The following is an 18,291-nucleotide window of genomic DNA, read 5'->3' on the forward strand; positions in this document are numbered from 1 at the left end:
TGCTCATGGGACAAATGTCCAGAACAACACCTACAGAACCGGGAACTGCCCGGCTACCAACCCAGCCGGCCGTGACGGGCTCTGCGTGAGTTACCTCTCCTGCAATACGACACCCCATTTCCAGCCACGCTGCCTAACGGGTCCTACTTCAGTACGTCACGCGGGAAGCTGCAGATGCCTACAGGGAAGCTGCAGATGTCTACAACTGCACTAGTGACCTGCGCCGCATTCAAGGGGACTCCTGTTTAGATCAAGCAGGGAACAGCCGAGAGATCGGGATGATGGTCTCTGTGACCGGGAGAGTGCCCCGCTGTGCCGCCGGTGCCCCAGTGCTAATCAAACCAAGTAGCACCTTCTTGCACAAGTTGTACAGTTGTATCTTTGCAAGAGTAAAAAAAAATTTGAATGTGCGTCTTTTAAATGTAACGTTCTTTAAAATGTAACCTTCTTTTCATTACCCTTTCTCTTTAATAAAACTGCCACACCCATCTCCCTGCAAGCAGCAGGATATTAATTCAATATGAAATAATCAGGGGAGAATTTTAGGCACATTTTTTCAAGCTGTCATGTACTCCTTGTCATTTTCCTGTCTATTATCTTCTGATTTAAAAAAAAAAAAAAAGCTGTGACAAAAATGTCACAAAATGAACAAAGTCATTCATAACCAACCATTCCCATTGCTCTATGTATTTCGTAAGATCAGTAAAATTTACCTCAAGACAAAGCTTAAGGGTCATTTGTCACAAAATAATTGCCTCCACTGAACCTCAGGCCTCTCAAGTCACGTGGAACCTGTATTGTTGCCTGAAGCATGAAAAGTGAACTACATTAGTTTGTTTTCCGATGACTATATACAGGTGTCTGCATGTACTGCAGTAAGAGAATGAAAAATCATACTAAGTTGAAAAGATCTGTATTTTCCCCTCTGAAGATCTTTGGTCATATTTTACTTTATAAGCTGCATGTCTCTTTTACCTACATGAAAAAACCTACTTTTTAGTACCCTTTTCTGTTTCTGTTCAAGATGGCATTCCACTATTGCCCATACTGAGCTACAGACCTATGTTCAGTATTGCATCCAGAAAGACACTCCAGTATGTGCCTAACTGTTTTATTTAACAATCCTTCAGCAGCGAATTGAAATGTTTACGTTAGAGTTGTGTCTAATTCTGGTTAATGCCAGCTGCAGTGCACTTCCATAGTCACCATCTTTTTCTCTCTCTGTCAAGCAGAAAAGGTTCTAAACCAAAAGGAACTCTCTCATGTACTCAACTTGAGGAAAAACATCATATTGGCACTGTGTTTTGTTGAAAAATACATGTAGAAAGTATTTTTATATGTGCTTGATTTTAAACAGTTCTACTTTGTTACATTCAGATTTTATGACAGTAAGGAATTCATCAGGGTCTTTCCTCAGTGTAGCTAGACATTTGGACTATTACCTTTCTTTCCTTTCTTTGTTTATGTTGCATGTCCTTAAACAAAGAGGGAAAAAAGCACAAAGCTAACAAAAAAAAAAGAATTCTAACATAAGATCAAAAACCCAGGGATATTTAAAGCTGAAATCAAAATAGAAGTTGACACCAATTGAAAACACAGAATCATCCCTGTGTTTCCCACATGCAAGATAAAGCGTGGTTCTGATACTACTATGGCAACTGCTCTAGACATAATGCAAAAAAAGGAGTTTGAACCAGCATTTTGGCTGAATACATTAAAGACTACACATTCACTATTCTATTTTTTAAAGTGTGGCTTAGTTTTGGTTGTTTTTTTTAAACGTATGGTAAAAAAGAGTAAAAATAAAACAAAAAGCAATCTCAAGCTGGAAATACATTTGAGTGTTGCTAACAGTAAAGACTGCGCATTCTAACAGAGTAGAGCTACCACGACGGTCAGGGGCTGGGGCATATGATGTACAAGGACAGACAGAAGAAGCTGGGCTAGACAGCCCAGTTCTGTCCTAGGAAGAGAAGGCTGACGGGAGAGCTAATTGCTGCCTGCAGGTATCTAATGGGAAGGTGCAAAGATGACAAAGAAAAAAGGCACACTCTTCTCAAAAGGTCCCCTGTGAAATGACAGGAGGCCATAGACACAAGCTGCAGCAAGGGAAAAATCCAATTAGATGTAAGAGGAAAACTCTTTGCCATGAGAGGAGTTAGGCCCTGGGACGGATGCCCAGAGAGGCTGTGGCAGCTCCACATTGGAGATACTCAACACTCAACTAGACGCTGCCTTGAGTAATATGATCTAACAGCAAAGCTGGTGCTGCTCTGCGCAAGGGTTGGCCTTCCTTGGGATCCCTTCCAAACTTCATTATCCTAAGACAAACTCAGAATACAGCTCCCAACAGGCAACAGCTTCTACAATATAACTTCTTGATGAAAGGATTTAGCAGACCAACATGGCTACTACTCTGCCAACCTCTTTTTTTGCTAAAGAACCTCTCAACATTAAGGGCTGGAAATGAACACGGAGTTTTAGGGGCAAGAGATGCTACCACTATGCATGAAGCAGGTCAAGCAAGTGCAATAGCTATTAGAGCAAACAGGTCTAACTAAAAGCTCATGCAAAACAGTAAACCACACAGGTTGTCATAGGAATGATTTTCCTCTTTCTTTTAGCAAGCCCTAAGGGTTTACCTAGGAATATACTCAACTAGAAGCACAGATCTAAACATTCTGCTGCCTACGGGAAATCAGATTTAATGCAAGTAATGCAAGGCCTTTCACATCACATTTCCTCACTACTGATAACTAGTACTTAAATTATTACCTCCTACATCTGAACATGCTGAACAGCTAACTGAGGTGACAGACTGTGCTGGTTTTGGCTGGGATAGAGTTAATTTTCTTCAACCCACGAGTTTTCTCACTTTTGCCCTTCCAATTCTCTCCCCCATCCCAAGCAGGAGGAGTGATCTAGCAGCTGTGTGGTGCCTAGCTGCTGCCTGGGGTTAAACCATGACAGACTTATTTAGCTCAGTCCTTCCTTAAACTTAATTATAACTGAGCAGGAGCATTCACATGGGATAAGTTATTCTAGCGCAAACAATCTTTTGTGCTCAAGTCTGAACTTTTATCGGGGTAAGTTCTCTCTGGATATGTGGCTTACAAAGGACAAGCTGATTCTGAGGGTTTTTTTAAAAGGAAACTTTAGTCCAAACCTGCACAGCTTAAGCACCTGTGTAATGGCTTGTAGAGAGTCATGGTGACACATGTTTACACATATGATTAATCTCATACATACTGCCAGTGTCACATATATAGTTATTATTAATCATTATAACTGATAACAATTAACATATGAGAGGAAAATCATAAATGAAAACAACAGCTTGGAAAATTTGGCCAAATGTTTGTAAAGCGGCAAGTTACACGTAGTAGCACACTAGACATAAGCTTTAATCAATAATGAAAGTAGTAGTAGGACTAGTAACAATAATGTCAACTTTGATTTGTGCAATGTTGTACTTAAAAACAAAAGAAAAATAAATGGGCATTCTGCGGAAAACCCATTGGTTTGACTTCCAGCAATGCTGACTACCGGCATTTCCCAGCAATGTTCATCACCACAGGGCTCTCCCAGTCTCTCACAGCCTGTGGACAGTTAAGCTAATTTTAAGTGGGTTCAATTCTCCTTGCTCATCAACTTTATTGCAACTTCCTACCAGTTTTCTGGCTGTGGGGAAGGCCTCTGAGAGAGGTGGAAAAAAAGATGGCAGAGAAAAACGCTGTGAAAATGTTCAGCCCGCCTAACAGAAGAACAGAGCAAACCAAGAGAGACGTTACACAGCAGTCACGGAGACACACCGCCACACGCATGCACTGTACCAGGGTCTCTCATACTTGTTGCAGAAGAGGGGGTACTGCAACTCAGCAACCAGTCTGCAGTGTTTAACACAGTCATGTTGTCTCCTGAGAACAGGAATGGTATAACGGTTCATTCTCCCAAGGTCTCTTCAGTGTACATGAATAGTCTTCAATGCAAGGAAGTGTTTTTGCACTTTGAGCCAAGTCTTTTAACTGCACTGTATTGTTTTTATGAGTATTATTTTAAATGGTTTATTTTTGCAAGCGTCATATAAAGGCATCTAGTTATTAGTGTGCTTTAATGGTATGCTTGAAGTTTTCCCTTCTCTTTATACCAGAATAAGGATTCTATTTAAAAATATAAATAGGTTGAACCTTAACAGTTCAGTCCTCCTCTGCAGAGCTCGGTTACCCTCACATGCACATACACTTTTTATTGACATTGACAGATTTTTTTTTTAAACAGGGTAAGTGAATAAAATGCTTTACATTATGGCCAGAAAGAACAAAGTAAAAAAATTTTCTTGGTGCCAGCTGTTAAAATAGACAGCAATGTATAAACTCCAAAAAAGAGGGCTGACGCTCTAGCTTGACTAGTATGCACGGTGCCACTCTCATGGACACTAATGGGAACAGGACTCCATCTCAGAACGTGGTACCCGCCTCTCACTGCTCCAACTCAGCTCTGCCAAAGCCTGTTGTCCGAAAGCACTGGGACATCTGTGTGGCAGCTGCATGGCACTGCTGTCCCTTCAGTAACAGGTGCAGCAGCAATGGCCCGTAAGTTCGGAGGAAAATTTAAAATCTCTTTATGACAAACTTTCATTACCTCCCAAGAAATGGAATTAGCATGTTCATCATGTAAAAAAATTACCTGAGCCTCATTTTGATGCACTTCTTTTGACAGAGCTTTTAAATTAACCTAAATAGGTGTAGCTCAGGGTACAAGAGTACTCAGCAATGCAGTATGATGCAGAAAATACAATCTATTTCAAGTTACCAACAGATATAACCAAACCTTTAATACTTCGTTCAAATCAACCATTCCAAGATTTTCCTTTTTTCACCTTTGCACAGTTCTGCCAATTACTTCAATTGGTGCAAATCGAAGAAGTGCTGTTCGCATTAGTAGATTTACACTGGTATGACTGCCATATTTTCACAATTCTTGCTGGGTTTATAAATGGGTTTATGCTCATCCTTGAAAGTATGTTAAAAAATTACTAAAAACTAGCCCAAACTTTCTATGTGCCAGCAGTGTCTTATACTTACCTCCTGTTCCATTTGTTGTAACTGATGTGCTACTGAGATTAGGTTTATCCAGTTTGGAACCACCCGGTGCATCACTACTTCCAACCAGATTATGAGGACTGGCTAGTTCTTGCATTTCCATAGACCTGTTAAAGACGGTGACAGCATTTAAATGCACTGTGATACTATCTATAATAATCTGCTTTTTCTATAACAACTTTTTTTACATGGAGAGTTTGCAATGCAGCCAGATTAACAAATATAACAATACAGGTTCCTTTAAGGTTATCTTTGCTTTTTACCAAACCTAAGAAATTAGCTAATAATTTGATGTGAACAGCAACAAGGCCAGTATCTTTCACTTTTCCTTTAGGTATTATGAAGTAAATGACACAGGCTTACGAAACTACTCAAACAGCTTGTAAAAGACGGGCATGGGGGGTGCACAGATGGAGGGATAAATGGAAAAATGCATGTAATATTTTCTTTCATAGAAGAAAAGAGCGAAATAAAGTGAAAAGTCAGTCATTACACAAAAAGTCAGCATAGGAACTTCTGCCTCCCGTTACCTGTATTCCAACCACCAGCAGTCACTGCATCCACACTAAATCATAGGAACAGGCCATACAGGTGAATGAACAGAACTTTTATGTACATCTGGAAGGTTCTTCACTCTTACAAATGCATGTATTCTTACTAGCTCACTTGATGTTTTTTTTTCTTCTGAGCAATTTCTAGGAAACTTGCAAAATTTCAAGCGGATTTAGACTGCAATGGATTTCAGGATCACAGTTATACTGGGAGACTGTGGACAGCTGTCATCCAGTGACAACAGATCTGCCTTTCTCGGACAAAGCAGACAAGCAGCACTTCTTGCTAGACTGCTAATTGCAATCCAATTTGCAGTGTGTGCTCACCTTTTCCTTGCTTCATTTATAAATTAATTACACAGATTTTTTTCCCCAAAGAAACATTTTTGCATGTAAGCAAAGTTTCCAGCCCGCCTATGACAGGAAAACTGTTCACCATATGTATACTACAAAGGCCAACAGAAAGTTTGTCTTACAGAGCTGTAAAAGCCCAATGACATTGTAGAAGACCGAAATGGCTAGGAAAGAGATGAACAAGTGGGATAGTTCAGTGAGAATAACCGCTCTTATATATTTGTATTCTGACCAGGAAAATCAGTGGTAAATTGTTAAGGCAACACACAGCATCTTAAGTATTTATTGCAAGTTTCACTTTGAAATTGCCTACCTTCTGTGCTCCACACGTCCTCTTCTAAGGAAAAAAAAAAAAACAACACAAAAAAAACCCCCACCATATTTCCATCAAATATGGGTCTGATGTCTGAATCTATTTTTTTCTCCAATATAAGGAAAAAAAAAAAAACCCCAGAACAAAAACATCTCACATTTTGTGCTCTTAATTCTGTTGATCTCCTGGATGCTTTAGCTTGCCTCTCATTGCATTCGTTTAACCCAAGACACAGCTTCAGAGCTTTCATGTCATGAATATGTTCCACGAAATGTAGGAAGTACTACATCTCAGCCGGGAAAATGCACCAAGGCCTCACCCAAAGGCACAGGAAGCAAAGAATCTTATTTACTCCCGTAAATGCTCAAATCGAACCCGAGAGGCACGGGTACTCCACCGGCCGGGCAGCCTCCGCAGCAGCAGTCTGGATGAGCAGAGGAAAACTGATACTGCAGAAGGCCAAGCATCAGCAGGTAAGAATTTTATAGCCATATTCGAGGAAATACAAAGGCATAAACTGAGATTTGAACTGCCTTGACCCGGATTTCTTCATCTAATTGTATATACAATCCTCCACATCTGTCAGCAGCGCATTATATTGACCGTCTACTGGAAATGTGATCAGTGTTAGACGAAATAAAATGAACTCAAGTGGTTTACTAGTCTGTCAGTTTTTGTTTAGTAGTTTCTGTACAAGGATAGCAGTTAAAGGTTAAAAAAAGTCTGAGTTTCCATCTTGTACGTATTTAAGGGAGCAGGAGAATGCTACGCAAAATAAACAACGTGTGTTGCACACGCAGCGTAATGCTCCCCACGTGTTCGCGCAGCCGTTTAAGTGTCACGATTTCCTGCTCAAGGATGATCAGCCCAGAGGTACCTAACGGGCAGCTCTAGCTCAGAAAGTCCGCGTGCTTTTTTTCTTGTTTAGCATAAACATTACCACAGCTTCTGATTTACCTAGCTACTGCGTTTAAGAAGCGTCCATCTCAAGCACCTTTCACACTCAAGTGAATCAGATTTTCTTAATCAGAAGACTAAATCCAGCGATTTTTATTTGCTTGGCAGAGAATCTGAACAGTCGGAATAAAGAATAATCTAAATAATAAGGAATAATCAGGAATAGTCTAAACAAAAGGAATATTTTTTGTTCCATACCAGTATGAAACCTTTTGTGCAGACAAGCGTTTTATTTGCCTTACAGTTGTTTTCTACAGCAAATGGCATCCTGGTCCACAGACACGGCAAGTTAATTAATTAACACTTTTTAAAAAGTAGTACATTTACAAATAGACATTTTCTCTTGGTGAGTAAAAGGCATCTTGCACTTACTGGTAGTTTATTAAGGATAAAAAGGATATCCAAACCAATAAAAAGTATCACAAAACCACGTGTATTACATTATACTTATCCTGGGTGCTCTACCCTGTGTAAACAAGTAAGGGGATTACTTTAATATATCCCTATGTGATTTACTTACTCACTTGCACATGTTACCTTCTGTATAACAGATGTCATTCAATTCACCTTTCTGGATGCATTTGGTTTACCTTTAGCCTAAAAATTTCTTGGGAAGATGTAACAGACCTACTAAAATCTTACAGTTCCAGTGAATGGAGAATTCAGGAAAAATGCTTAATAAAATGGATGAAATAATTCCAACATCTTGAATTAATTTTGTACAACTAAATGTTTATCAGAGTCCTGCTTTCACTGACTTAATCAGAAGCAGGTTGGAGTTCAATATGTGTTTTCCTGCACTAAAAAATGTAAAAAAGAGTGATCTCCGAAGGACCAATCAATACTTCTAAGTTTATGCAGTTATTTATGAAAGACTGTTTTCTAGTAAATGCAGTGTGTTTCAATTTAGACAGAATAAAGCCTATTGTTAAAGATGTTTAAAAAACTGCATCATACAACTTTATTTTCCATTTTTTTGTTCCTCTGCCAGGTACGTAACTGTTTGAGCTTTAGTCTTCCCCCTCTTGCATTGTCTCAGGCTACTTTTTAGAGTAATTAAGTAAAATGCTAAATTGCATCGAAAGATAAATTTTGAGAGGAAATGGATTACTTGGTAAGAAGATGTTTTAATTTTCTCTTGACCTTTTGTTTGAAGAACGTTAGCATGACTCCAAGCTCCTGAGCGAAAACCTGAAATCTGGCGAGATGAATTTGTCCTTTATTCTGCTTTGGCTACGTTTTAAGTCTTTGAAAATTGGTATTTGCCCTTGTAAGCAAAGGCTTACTGGAAAAGCCCCTAAAACATCCCGTTTGCCCAAAACAGCATCCCAGATCTTCGTGGGCTTCAACTCCAACCTGGACGTGGACAACCCCAGCAAATTGAAGCGGGTTTGTGTCAAAAAGACGGCTGTGTGTGAGTCCTGGTCTTCCCACATTTTGTTCCCTGGCTTGAAGTGACATCTTCTCAAGGGTTAACCTACATTCAGAAGCGGGTTAAGGAACAGCATCCAAAGTGAGAAATTCTTCCCCCCGTTACCCAAGGGCAGTAAACCAAACAGAACTTGTGATGCGCCCCAAACCACTGGGGCACACAGCCCAGCATCATAACCCAACCTTGCACGAGGAAGGTTTAAGTATGTCCAATTTGACCACTGCATCACTGTATTTCTGTAGAGCTTTCGCTTCTATTATTTTAAAGGTAAAATGCTCAAGCCTTGGTTCTAGGCTTGTGTTTTTAAAATTCCTGCGGTTTTTTTCTTTCATTACAATCACATATCCATTTGTTCACTGCTTTTCTTCAGCAGAATTAAAATCTAGCTCCAGAAAAAATCTGAGTTATTATAACTTTGTTTTCCATTTGCATTTTGAATTAAAATACTATAAATGTGGACTAAGAGGTAGGTTCTTGCACAACTCACAACTCTATTGATTATTCATGAATTCTAGAAGTAGATCATATTTAGATAATTTTTTTCTTTAAAGAGATCATGTTTTAAAATGTAAATGTTTTGCTACATAATCTACTTTTACTATATTTCAACCTTTTTTACTAACAAGTTTGAAAGTATGAAATCATTTATCAGAGAGTTATAAAAGAAAAAATATTCTAACATGAAAACAAAGTACTTAAAATCCTAGACTAAACAGAGTATTTTACAAAAACTAATTGCTCATTGTGCAGCATTTGCAGCAAATCTAATTTAAAAGGGAACTGAAAGGACTGACTAAAGGCTATTTAAAATGGAATAATTTCATTTAGTTTATAAATTAATCAGACCAAAATTATTTAAAAGGATTTTAAGGGATTTTTCTTTTTAAAATTCTTTAAAAGGAAATTCTCTACATCATTTTCTCTAGCAGAATCTTTACTAAACTTCACTGTGGCAAAAAATCCACATTATCTAGGGGATTTTTTTTTGTTAGTTTTCCCCTGTTTTTCTTAAGTCTCTCCTGTTGTAACCCCAGTTCTTACATATCCCAAACTTTCTCACAGAAACCTGGAGCCTTGTCCAATTAAGATGCCAGCTACCTTGGAACGTCTGAAATTAAACAAACAGGAACTTCTCTTTATTTAAAATTAACATTTAGAGCAATATGAAAGTTGGGTAACAGATCTGTTCAGACTCAGCTAAATCTGTTTCCTACTGCTGTCAGCTCAGTTCTCTGACCAACTACACAGTTTTGCAGAAAAGTGGGGTGGGGATTTTTTTCCATTTCCCACAGAAATTTTTTTAGCCAGATCTTTCAGCCATGTTCTGGACATGACTACTGAGCCGAGCTCTCTTCCATATGCAGTCTGAACTAGCTCATACAAGCCTTTCACTACGATATAAAAATTAGAATAGATCCACATACACAAATGTTATTACTCCAATAAAATATATATAAAAGCTGCAACAAAGTTTTAAAAAATCGGTAACAATAGATACATCATATTTATAGAGTTTTCTTCTAGCTTTTTTTTATAAAGCTGTATTTTACACATTACATTTACAGTTAGGCCAGGAATTTTTCATGTTTACTTGCACTTACACAAACCAGAAGTAATGTAATTAAAAAGAAGTTACACCAACCCTTTAACAGTCCTCACAGACCCAGCGGGCAGTAAGGAAGAAGGAGGAGAGAGGGATTCTGGATGATGGACCAGTTTCAAGGGAATACACACATGCATACAAATACTCACACGCTAACACACAGCTACATGAAAACTTTTAATAATTCTTTGGTGCTAAAAATCCACATACAGTTGTGTATAAATAAACGATGAAAAACTTTCCACAGTTTTCCTAGAACTTCCGCCAAAGACTTCCACAAACAGTGTAACACAACAGACAGCCTGAGAACACTCCTCAAACGAGTAACATTTCCAATCATTACACTCACCCTAAAATACAGGTTAATAATGTTTTCTTTTCCAGGTGCTTTTACGCTGCGTACAGCAGCCTTTGTCATTTTTTGACACTGTGAAAGGTAATCAAGAAGCAGCGAAACGGATGAGCGAAATGTGCTCCATGGACAGGACTGCCCCTCTTGTTTTCTCAGGCTCATCAATCCCTCCTGTTTATCTTCTCAAGCTTAATAGATGGCAAAAATAGCAGATTTTTTGCTATTCTAGGCACAATCTTGCAAAAGCATGCCCCTCCACCATGGGAATTCTGGGCGCTTGCCAGAGAGTTAAAAACAAATAATGCTGCTGGACACTAGCAAGACCTCCTTTCTGCTCTCCTTGAGGCCTCGTTTCTTAACTTGTAAAGTGATCTGATACAGTGCTAAGAAGCAGTAAAAAATGTCATGTTATAGGGATAAACCCGGCAAATGCTCTTCAGAGTTTTATTTTATTACTTTATTTTTAACAATCCAGAAAACAAGTGCTAAACTTTTTGCAACCGTTTGGGGATGGAAGGTGGATTCTAGCTGGATAATTTCTGTTTCTCGTGGGTTTGTAAGTAGGGTGTCAACTTTCATATTAAAAAAGTAAGAGAACAAAGCAAAACTAATGCCACATTGATATTCCAAGAAAACACTTCTCTGTCAATCTACAACCAATGATGTCAGACAGAGGGTATCAAAGGGAGGGAACCTTAGTGAAACAAAGAATTAAAACATTAGAACTTTTCTATTTTTTTTTAAAAATACCACATAGGTAATACCTAATAAAAATATCATGAGGTTCAGCTTTGTAGAACTTTAAGTGTACAATAAGGACTGTAGTAGACTCCTCCTGAACATGGATGATTTGTTACAAGCTTGAATATCACCATGCAGCTTCCCAGCGCATGAGTTCACAGGGAAATCACCTCTACCCAGGGACTGCAATAACTGCACTGTGGACAGGACCCTTCTAGTACAAAGCGACAATAATTTGAGGAAACCTCAAAACTGCTTGATTTTGTTTAAGAGCCTTTTCGATCTCAACAGTACTGCTTATCTTGCAGAGGATGGGACTCCTTAGGTGATCCTCGGGGGCATAAAGTGGCACCGGTTGTGATTGTATCTCAGTTTTGCTTTCATGCCTATTGTCTTTCTCTCGGTTATTCAAGCTCTGATACCAGGAGGAAAAAACCCTCATGCAGACAGTATTACTTTACAGGAGCTGCCTGACAGGCAGCCAGTGTCAGTGCTTGGGATGCACTCGGTGCAGAGGGCTCAGCTGAGACCGCCAGCAAACAGGTTCGGTGACAAAGGCCGGCATTGTAGCCTGCCTCCTCCTGCCATCCACAGCTAGAGAAAAAGGATGTTTCTTTTATCAGCACCACAGCTTCTTGCCAGCCCCCCCCTTCCCATTTCCCCAGTGAAACTTTTGCTATCACCCTCTCTTTTTGACCCTGTGCCACCTTGAGATTCCCTGTGCTCCCCGACAACTCGGTGCAGGTATGTTTTGTCTTCATTAAATCTGTGCTCCCCTCTTTTCTTACCGCATGAGCAAATGCCATGGGCCATCGCTTTTGTTAATCTATCATACGGCTATTGCTATAGTAATAAGCAGATACTGTTTTACTGAAAGGGATATATTGCTTCTTCATGGGTCCAGCGAGAAAATATGACGAAATACTGTGAAAAATAATTGATTATAAATTCAAGTTTATTTTTGCTGGAAGAGAAAAACTGACGTTTTCTTTTCCTGCCTGAGAAATAAAACTAAGGTGATATGGTTAGGTTTGCTCTGGTGATGACTAAACACAGCAATGAATTTAGAAGGCTTGGATTGTTGTGCTGTATAATTGCTGTAAACTATTATTTGCTTAAAAGTCAGTAACTGTATGGTTTCCCTGGTTTCTGATTGACTGAGACATTTTATTTTAGTTTAATGTCATTTAATGTGGTTTCCAGAAAACCATAGTAAACTGTCTATTCTAGTGCACTCAGTTGGCCACAAATACACATTAAATTATTTTCTTGCTGCTTTCTTACTTTCATTGGGAATGAATGTCATCTCCCTGACACAATCAAAAGACAATGTAAAATTAATTTAGATTTCCACACTTGTGGATAACAGATGGAATAATTTCTAGGAGCCATTTCTGGATTCTCCTGTTGGACATGTAGTCCATTTGTCTAAAGCCAACAAGTATTAAAATGAATAGATAAAAATCAAGATAAATCGGTGTGGGGGGGGAGAGGGGAACTTATTAAATTATTTACCTCGGCATAAACTTCCAGCTCACCCTCTCTATGCTCAGGCGATTTCTTCAGTTACAAAACACAGGTCTACACTAGCGAAACAGTCACTGAAAAGGTAGATAATGGGAAGACTTTTTTCTGTATGGCTCCCCTTCCACCTCACCTCCCCACCCTGCAGTCTAGGATTGGTTTGACTTGATGAAAGCAAATGATAGTTTTATATGGGTAACTATTATATTCTGATGTAATAAACAGATGCACACACGAAAAGCAAAGCTACGCAGAGAAATACCTTCTGGCCAGCTGGATCCCAGCCTTTGAGATCTCTTTTCTGGGCTACCTGAATGTGACAGCCACAGGTTTGATGTGGTATGGTTTTAGCTCGGGGTCTATACTCCAGGCACTGGAGGAAGTATCTGGAAAGAGGTAATGTGGTGTCTGAACACATATTTCCCATCTTCTCAAAGAAAAAGGCAGCTGGTTGGAGAAAACCACTCCAGGAGCCGGACAGAGCACTTCTAACTAATAAGCGATGCGGACCAGGGACTGGTGGGATGGCAGAGAGGACAGCAGGGAGCTCAGTTCTCGTAGTCCACGTACAGGCTGGCCCACCCTGGGCTTGGGCTGTACACCAGCTCGGCTCAGCACCCGCTGGCGCGCCGCAAACCCTGCCACAGCTTGGGCTCAGGCGGGGGCACGTTTCACACACTTCCACAAGCCCGGCCACGCAGCCCACAGGCTGCATGACGTGGTTCCTACTCCTGGTGTGAACAGAAAACACGTAAAGGGACACAGGAGGTTAAACTCATGTTTAACTCACGTTTAACCTGCTGCTTAAAAAAAGGTGACTAAAGTAGGTTTTGAAGTCATTATGTGAGCATTTACATAAATCAAAAGCAATAATGACACTGCAGTTCCACAGGGAGCTGTCAAGTATCCAACTTACATGAAATACAGACTACCAGTTTACAGACACGTAAGATCTAAATTCAGGTCTTTGGATCACAGGGCCACATTTTCAAAGAGTATTTCACCCCACAGCTCCCATTTCCACTTCTGATCACTTCCAGATGTGATCAGCGCTTGCAAATTCTGTGGTTCTTACAACATGATGAGTTGTGTCATAAACAAATAACAAACGCTTCTGTGGAGATGGCTGAAATGCAAACAGCAAGCCTGTGGCCTTCCCTCCTATGCCACAACTTCTGCAGAACAACTGCTCAGAGTCTCATCTTAAAAATCTGCCCGGAATTTCAGAGTACTTTCTGCACCTCCGACAGGTGACCTGGTCAGAGGTAAGGAACAGGTGACAAACCCAGTGACTGGAGAATCTCACTAAGTCTTTCTTTGGTGTTTCTAAGTCTAATTTGAGCAACAAAGACAATTTCTCACATATACAGCCGATCAGCTCTGCCAGTTACTAGCCTGTTGCCAATCTGTCCTCCGTAGAGTTAGCCTTTGAAGCCACACTGCTTACTGCACACAATTTCAAAACATCTCAGGGAAAATACAAGGCACGGTTCCTCAAGGCACAACAGTCTTATTTTAAGTGAAATGAGGAGATGACTTTTGAAAGGGCTGTTTGAAGCCCTGATTTCCTACGGACAATGAGCAGGGGATGCTCTAGCACCTTCATTCCTGAACAGGAGAAACGCCCTCTTCCAAAACACGTGTTCATGGCGGACTGAGGTGGAAAGAAGCGTCAAAAGGTCCTTCAAATCCCTGGTACTCACCCACACATGAGAAAGAGGAATTTCCAGGGATAAAGTCATCACTATCATATCTTCCACCCACCTTTTTCAGAGGGAAAGGGATATAATTCCTCATATCCCTTCCTAGGGTGCTGGAGAAACTTTCTTTTGTAATTGGGGAGCTCTTTTGTTTGGATCTGATGTACCTGTCAAGCACCCTTCATTCTGGGCTTGTCTGTGTAGTAGTGGAGGTACTTTCAGCAAGGGGGAACATCCCTCCCTTGACCCGCCACATAAACACCACCACCAGTGAAGATGTGACGGCTGGGATGCCTGGGTTCAGATATTGGTGCCTGATCCATGTCTACATTTCTAATTGCAATATAGCAATAACATTATTAATTGCAATATAATAATGTCAACGCTATTCATGTAAGACAATATTTAAGGAAATCTAAAATTGGGAAATCAAGGATGAAAGGCTGGGAATTTTTGCTGTTGGCTTCAATGGAGCCCAGACTGCACGATGTAAGTATGACCTCACATTTGCATAACAAGAGAGTAGAGAGTGGGTTGTGTCTGACTTGCCCTGAATTGAAATGTCTGTTAAATTTCAAACTAGTTATTGAAACATGGTTCTTCTTTACCAGCAATTGCCCAAGGGAAAAGAAGCTCTTTCAGGTGGGCTGTGTTAGAGTGATCATACCTCATTTCAACGTAATTTCTTTAGCCACCAGTACAGGGGCCTGCAAGAACTTCATCCACCTCCAGAAAGGATAAATTATGATGACAGACTAGGCAGAATACAGGAGTTGCCAAAAACTTGGTAGTTTTCATGCTCCATTCAAACTTCATGTTTCAATGCAAACATTCTGAATCTTCGCTGCCTTTTTTTTTTTTTGTAAATATAAAATACAGAGAGTTATTGGCAAGCAGTCTTAACATGGGAAACATTAATGCATCTCACTTTTAACAGTGAAGTTCCCCTTAAAAGTTAAACCTAATCTGAACCTTGGCTCCCAAGACAAATATTCTGTAGTTTACCTCATGTGGAGCGCATTATGATTGGCCTCAAAACAGTTTGTGTCAAAAGCAATTATTTCTGTTCTCTAATTGCAGTCACAACAACGAGTTAGGTTTAGAATATAAAATGAATATATACAACTTTCTGACCGCCTGATGCTTTAACTGCTTCAGCATCTGATCATTCCTGTGAGGTGTAGCTGGGCATAGCCATTCTGGATGGCAAGGTACCCTAGACGTGTTGCACACATCCCTTTTCGTTTTGTCCAGGAGACCTTATTACCTGCACACCGGAAAGAACAGGGAGATTATTGCATTCACTTTAATAACTACTTACAGTCAAAACAACTTCTATTATTCTGAGCAAGAGAGAGAATGATGCCCTGATAAAAGTTCTCAAGCTGGCTGCCCTTTACAATTGATATCAAATGATTACATTTCATTTTGCTTCACTGTTTGATTTCCCCAAGTCATTTTATAATTTGAGACTTAAAGCATGCACACAGTTTTTATATACCTTTTTAATTTGGGGTGAAGTAGGTGATTTTTCTAAGAGTCAATAAATACGTGTCGCTGAGGACCCTGGGGCACAATACCCCCAGATTATCCCCTTAAGCCACAAGGAGGGGCAGGTCTGTCACGCCTCCAGCTCCAGCTCGGCCGATCCCCAGCCGGGCGGGGGGATACGGGGCACGGGCAGAGCCACGGCTCCAGCCCCGCGCCGCCCCGCACAGGCGCGGCCGCACGGGAAACCAGCCTGCCTGGTGGAAACCGTCCCTCGTAGCTCCCTCTGCTGAAAGCCCGGCTTACACCAAACGGTTTGACCTTGCTATGACTTCCGACAGACCGCCTCGCCTTTAAAAAACATTAAATATCCACTTCTGTCCGAGTCCTGAGGAAAAAGCAGGGCAGGAGGGAACAATCCCTACAGTGTGGCTGGGGTTTAAGTTCACGCACATCTATATTGCAGACGTAAGACTGTAACTTTACGGTATTTAGCACAGGTTCCCCAGTGGTTAAGAACCTGGTTTGCGAGACAGGGCACTAGGGTAGGAGAAGTTAATAATAATGTGATTGCTTTTTATAATTCAATTATTTTTGTTTCTTGGCAAATTTAAAAATATTACTGTTGTGAAACATGGTATAATAATGAAATGCTAGGGGGGATGAATATGCTTCTCCGGCACTATTTTGAGAAAGTCATGAAAAGCACTGCATCTTTGAGAGCACAGGGTTTTTCTTCTATTTAATTTAATCTACATAATTAGAAGGAAAATAAGACATAAGCCTGAAATAACACAGGAATAAAACATGATCTTATGTCTAGTCACCTGCCAATTACTTCTACACCGAAAAGCAAACAAAATCACAAAAACCTTTAAAAATTAAAGTGACAGAGATTCAGTTGTAAATTGAAACAGAACTAAAACGAAATTCATCAAACAGGATGTTCTCCCTCTCTGCCCTTTTCTACGCTTGCGCCTCACAATAAATACTTCTGCTAAAAAGTTGATACATGGAATTGCTCTATTTATTTGGGCACTGCATATGACTTTCTCCATAGATCTGCCAAACATACCTTCCCACAGACTTGCCGCTTCAGTCTTGGGCCTCTCCTAAATGGCAGACAAGAATCCCCTATGAATTAGATTGAGACCATCAATTTCACAGTTAACCAAATCCAGATTTGAACTTAGATTTTCAGTTTTGGGCCCCTCACTAGAAGACAGACATGGAAGTGTTGGAGAATGTCCAAAGAAGGGCAGCAAAGCTGGTGAAGGGTCTAGAGCACAAGTCTTATGAGGAGCAGCTGAGGGAACTGGGGTTGTTTAGTCTGAAGAAAGGGAGGCTGAGGGGAGACCTCATCGCTCTCTACAACTACCTGAAAGGAGGTTGTAGCGAGGTGGATGCTGGTCTCTTCTCCCAAGTAACCAGTGATAGGACAAGAAGAAATGGTTTCAAGTTGCACCAGAGGAGGTTTAGATTGGATATTAGGAAAAATTTCTTCACCCGAAGAGTTGTCAAGCATTGGAACAGGCTGCCCAGGGAAGTGTTTGAGTCACCATCACTGGAGGTATTTAAAAGACATGCAGATGTGGCGCTTAGGGACATGGTTTAGTGAAGGACTTGGCAGTGCTAGGTTAACGGTTGGACTTGATGATCTTAAAGGTCTTTTCCAACCTAAATGATTCTGTGATTCTAAGGCAAGTATATTTCATGCTTCAACGGGAGGTAAAGTTGCCTCTGGTCTACAAATGACATAAAGTAATTTCCAAAGAAATTTGACAATAATACGGACTCAGATTGCAGTAAATTATATCACTTGGCAGCTAAACTGGAGAACTAAGTCCAGAATTGCCAGCACAACTCAAGACACACGTTTGGATATATGGAAAGCTTTGCAATTTCTAACAGAATGGAGCCTGCACAGGCATCTTATGAGACCCATAAAGAACCTTATCAGCTGGAAAGGAGTGTGTAAATTCTGAGGATCAGATGAAAGTTTTTTGCTTTTTTTTTTTTTTTTTAAATAAAAGCATTCAAAAGGAGAAGATAGAACAGACAGACCATCTGCAATGTAACCACATAAAAGACCCCTGGGCAAATCCAAACCCATTAGCAGAAGTGCTTGACAAATCTGCCAGAGAGCCAGATGCTGCTTATGGAGGAGTCTCTTT

At 40.2% G+C, this 18,291-nt stretch overlaps 1 protein-coding gene across 1 annotated transcript in view; it reads right to left on the reverse strand.

Annotated features, from left to right (window-relative positions):
* The window catches only part of EYA4 (EYA transcriptional coactivator and phosphatase 4), a 52,166-nt gene that overhangs the window by 19,036 nt on the left and 14,839 nt on the right, over positions 1–18,291 (reverse strand). Inside the window, exons 3-5 of the mRNA XM_010296742.1 lie at positions 5,085–5,209; positions 3,819–3,917; positions 3,053–3,070 (exon numbers count right to left, since the gene is read on the reverse strand). Of these exons, the coding sequence (XP_010295044.1) occupies positions 3,053–3,070; positions 3,819–3,917; positions 5,085–5,209 (242 nt within the window). The remainder of the gene's footprint in view (positions 1–3,052; positions 3,071–3,818; positions 3,918–5,084; positions 5,210–18,291) is intronic.

Source organism: Phaethon lepturus, unplaced genomic scaffold (genome assembly GCF_000687285.1).
Source record: "Phaethon lepturus isolate BGI_N335 unplaced genomic scaffold, ASM68728v1 scaffold11001, whole genome shotgun sequence".
Taxonomy (NCBI): Eukaryota; Metazoa; Chordata; class Aves; order Phaethontiformes; family Phaethontidae; genus Phaethon; species Phaethon lepturus.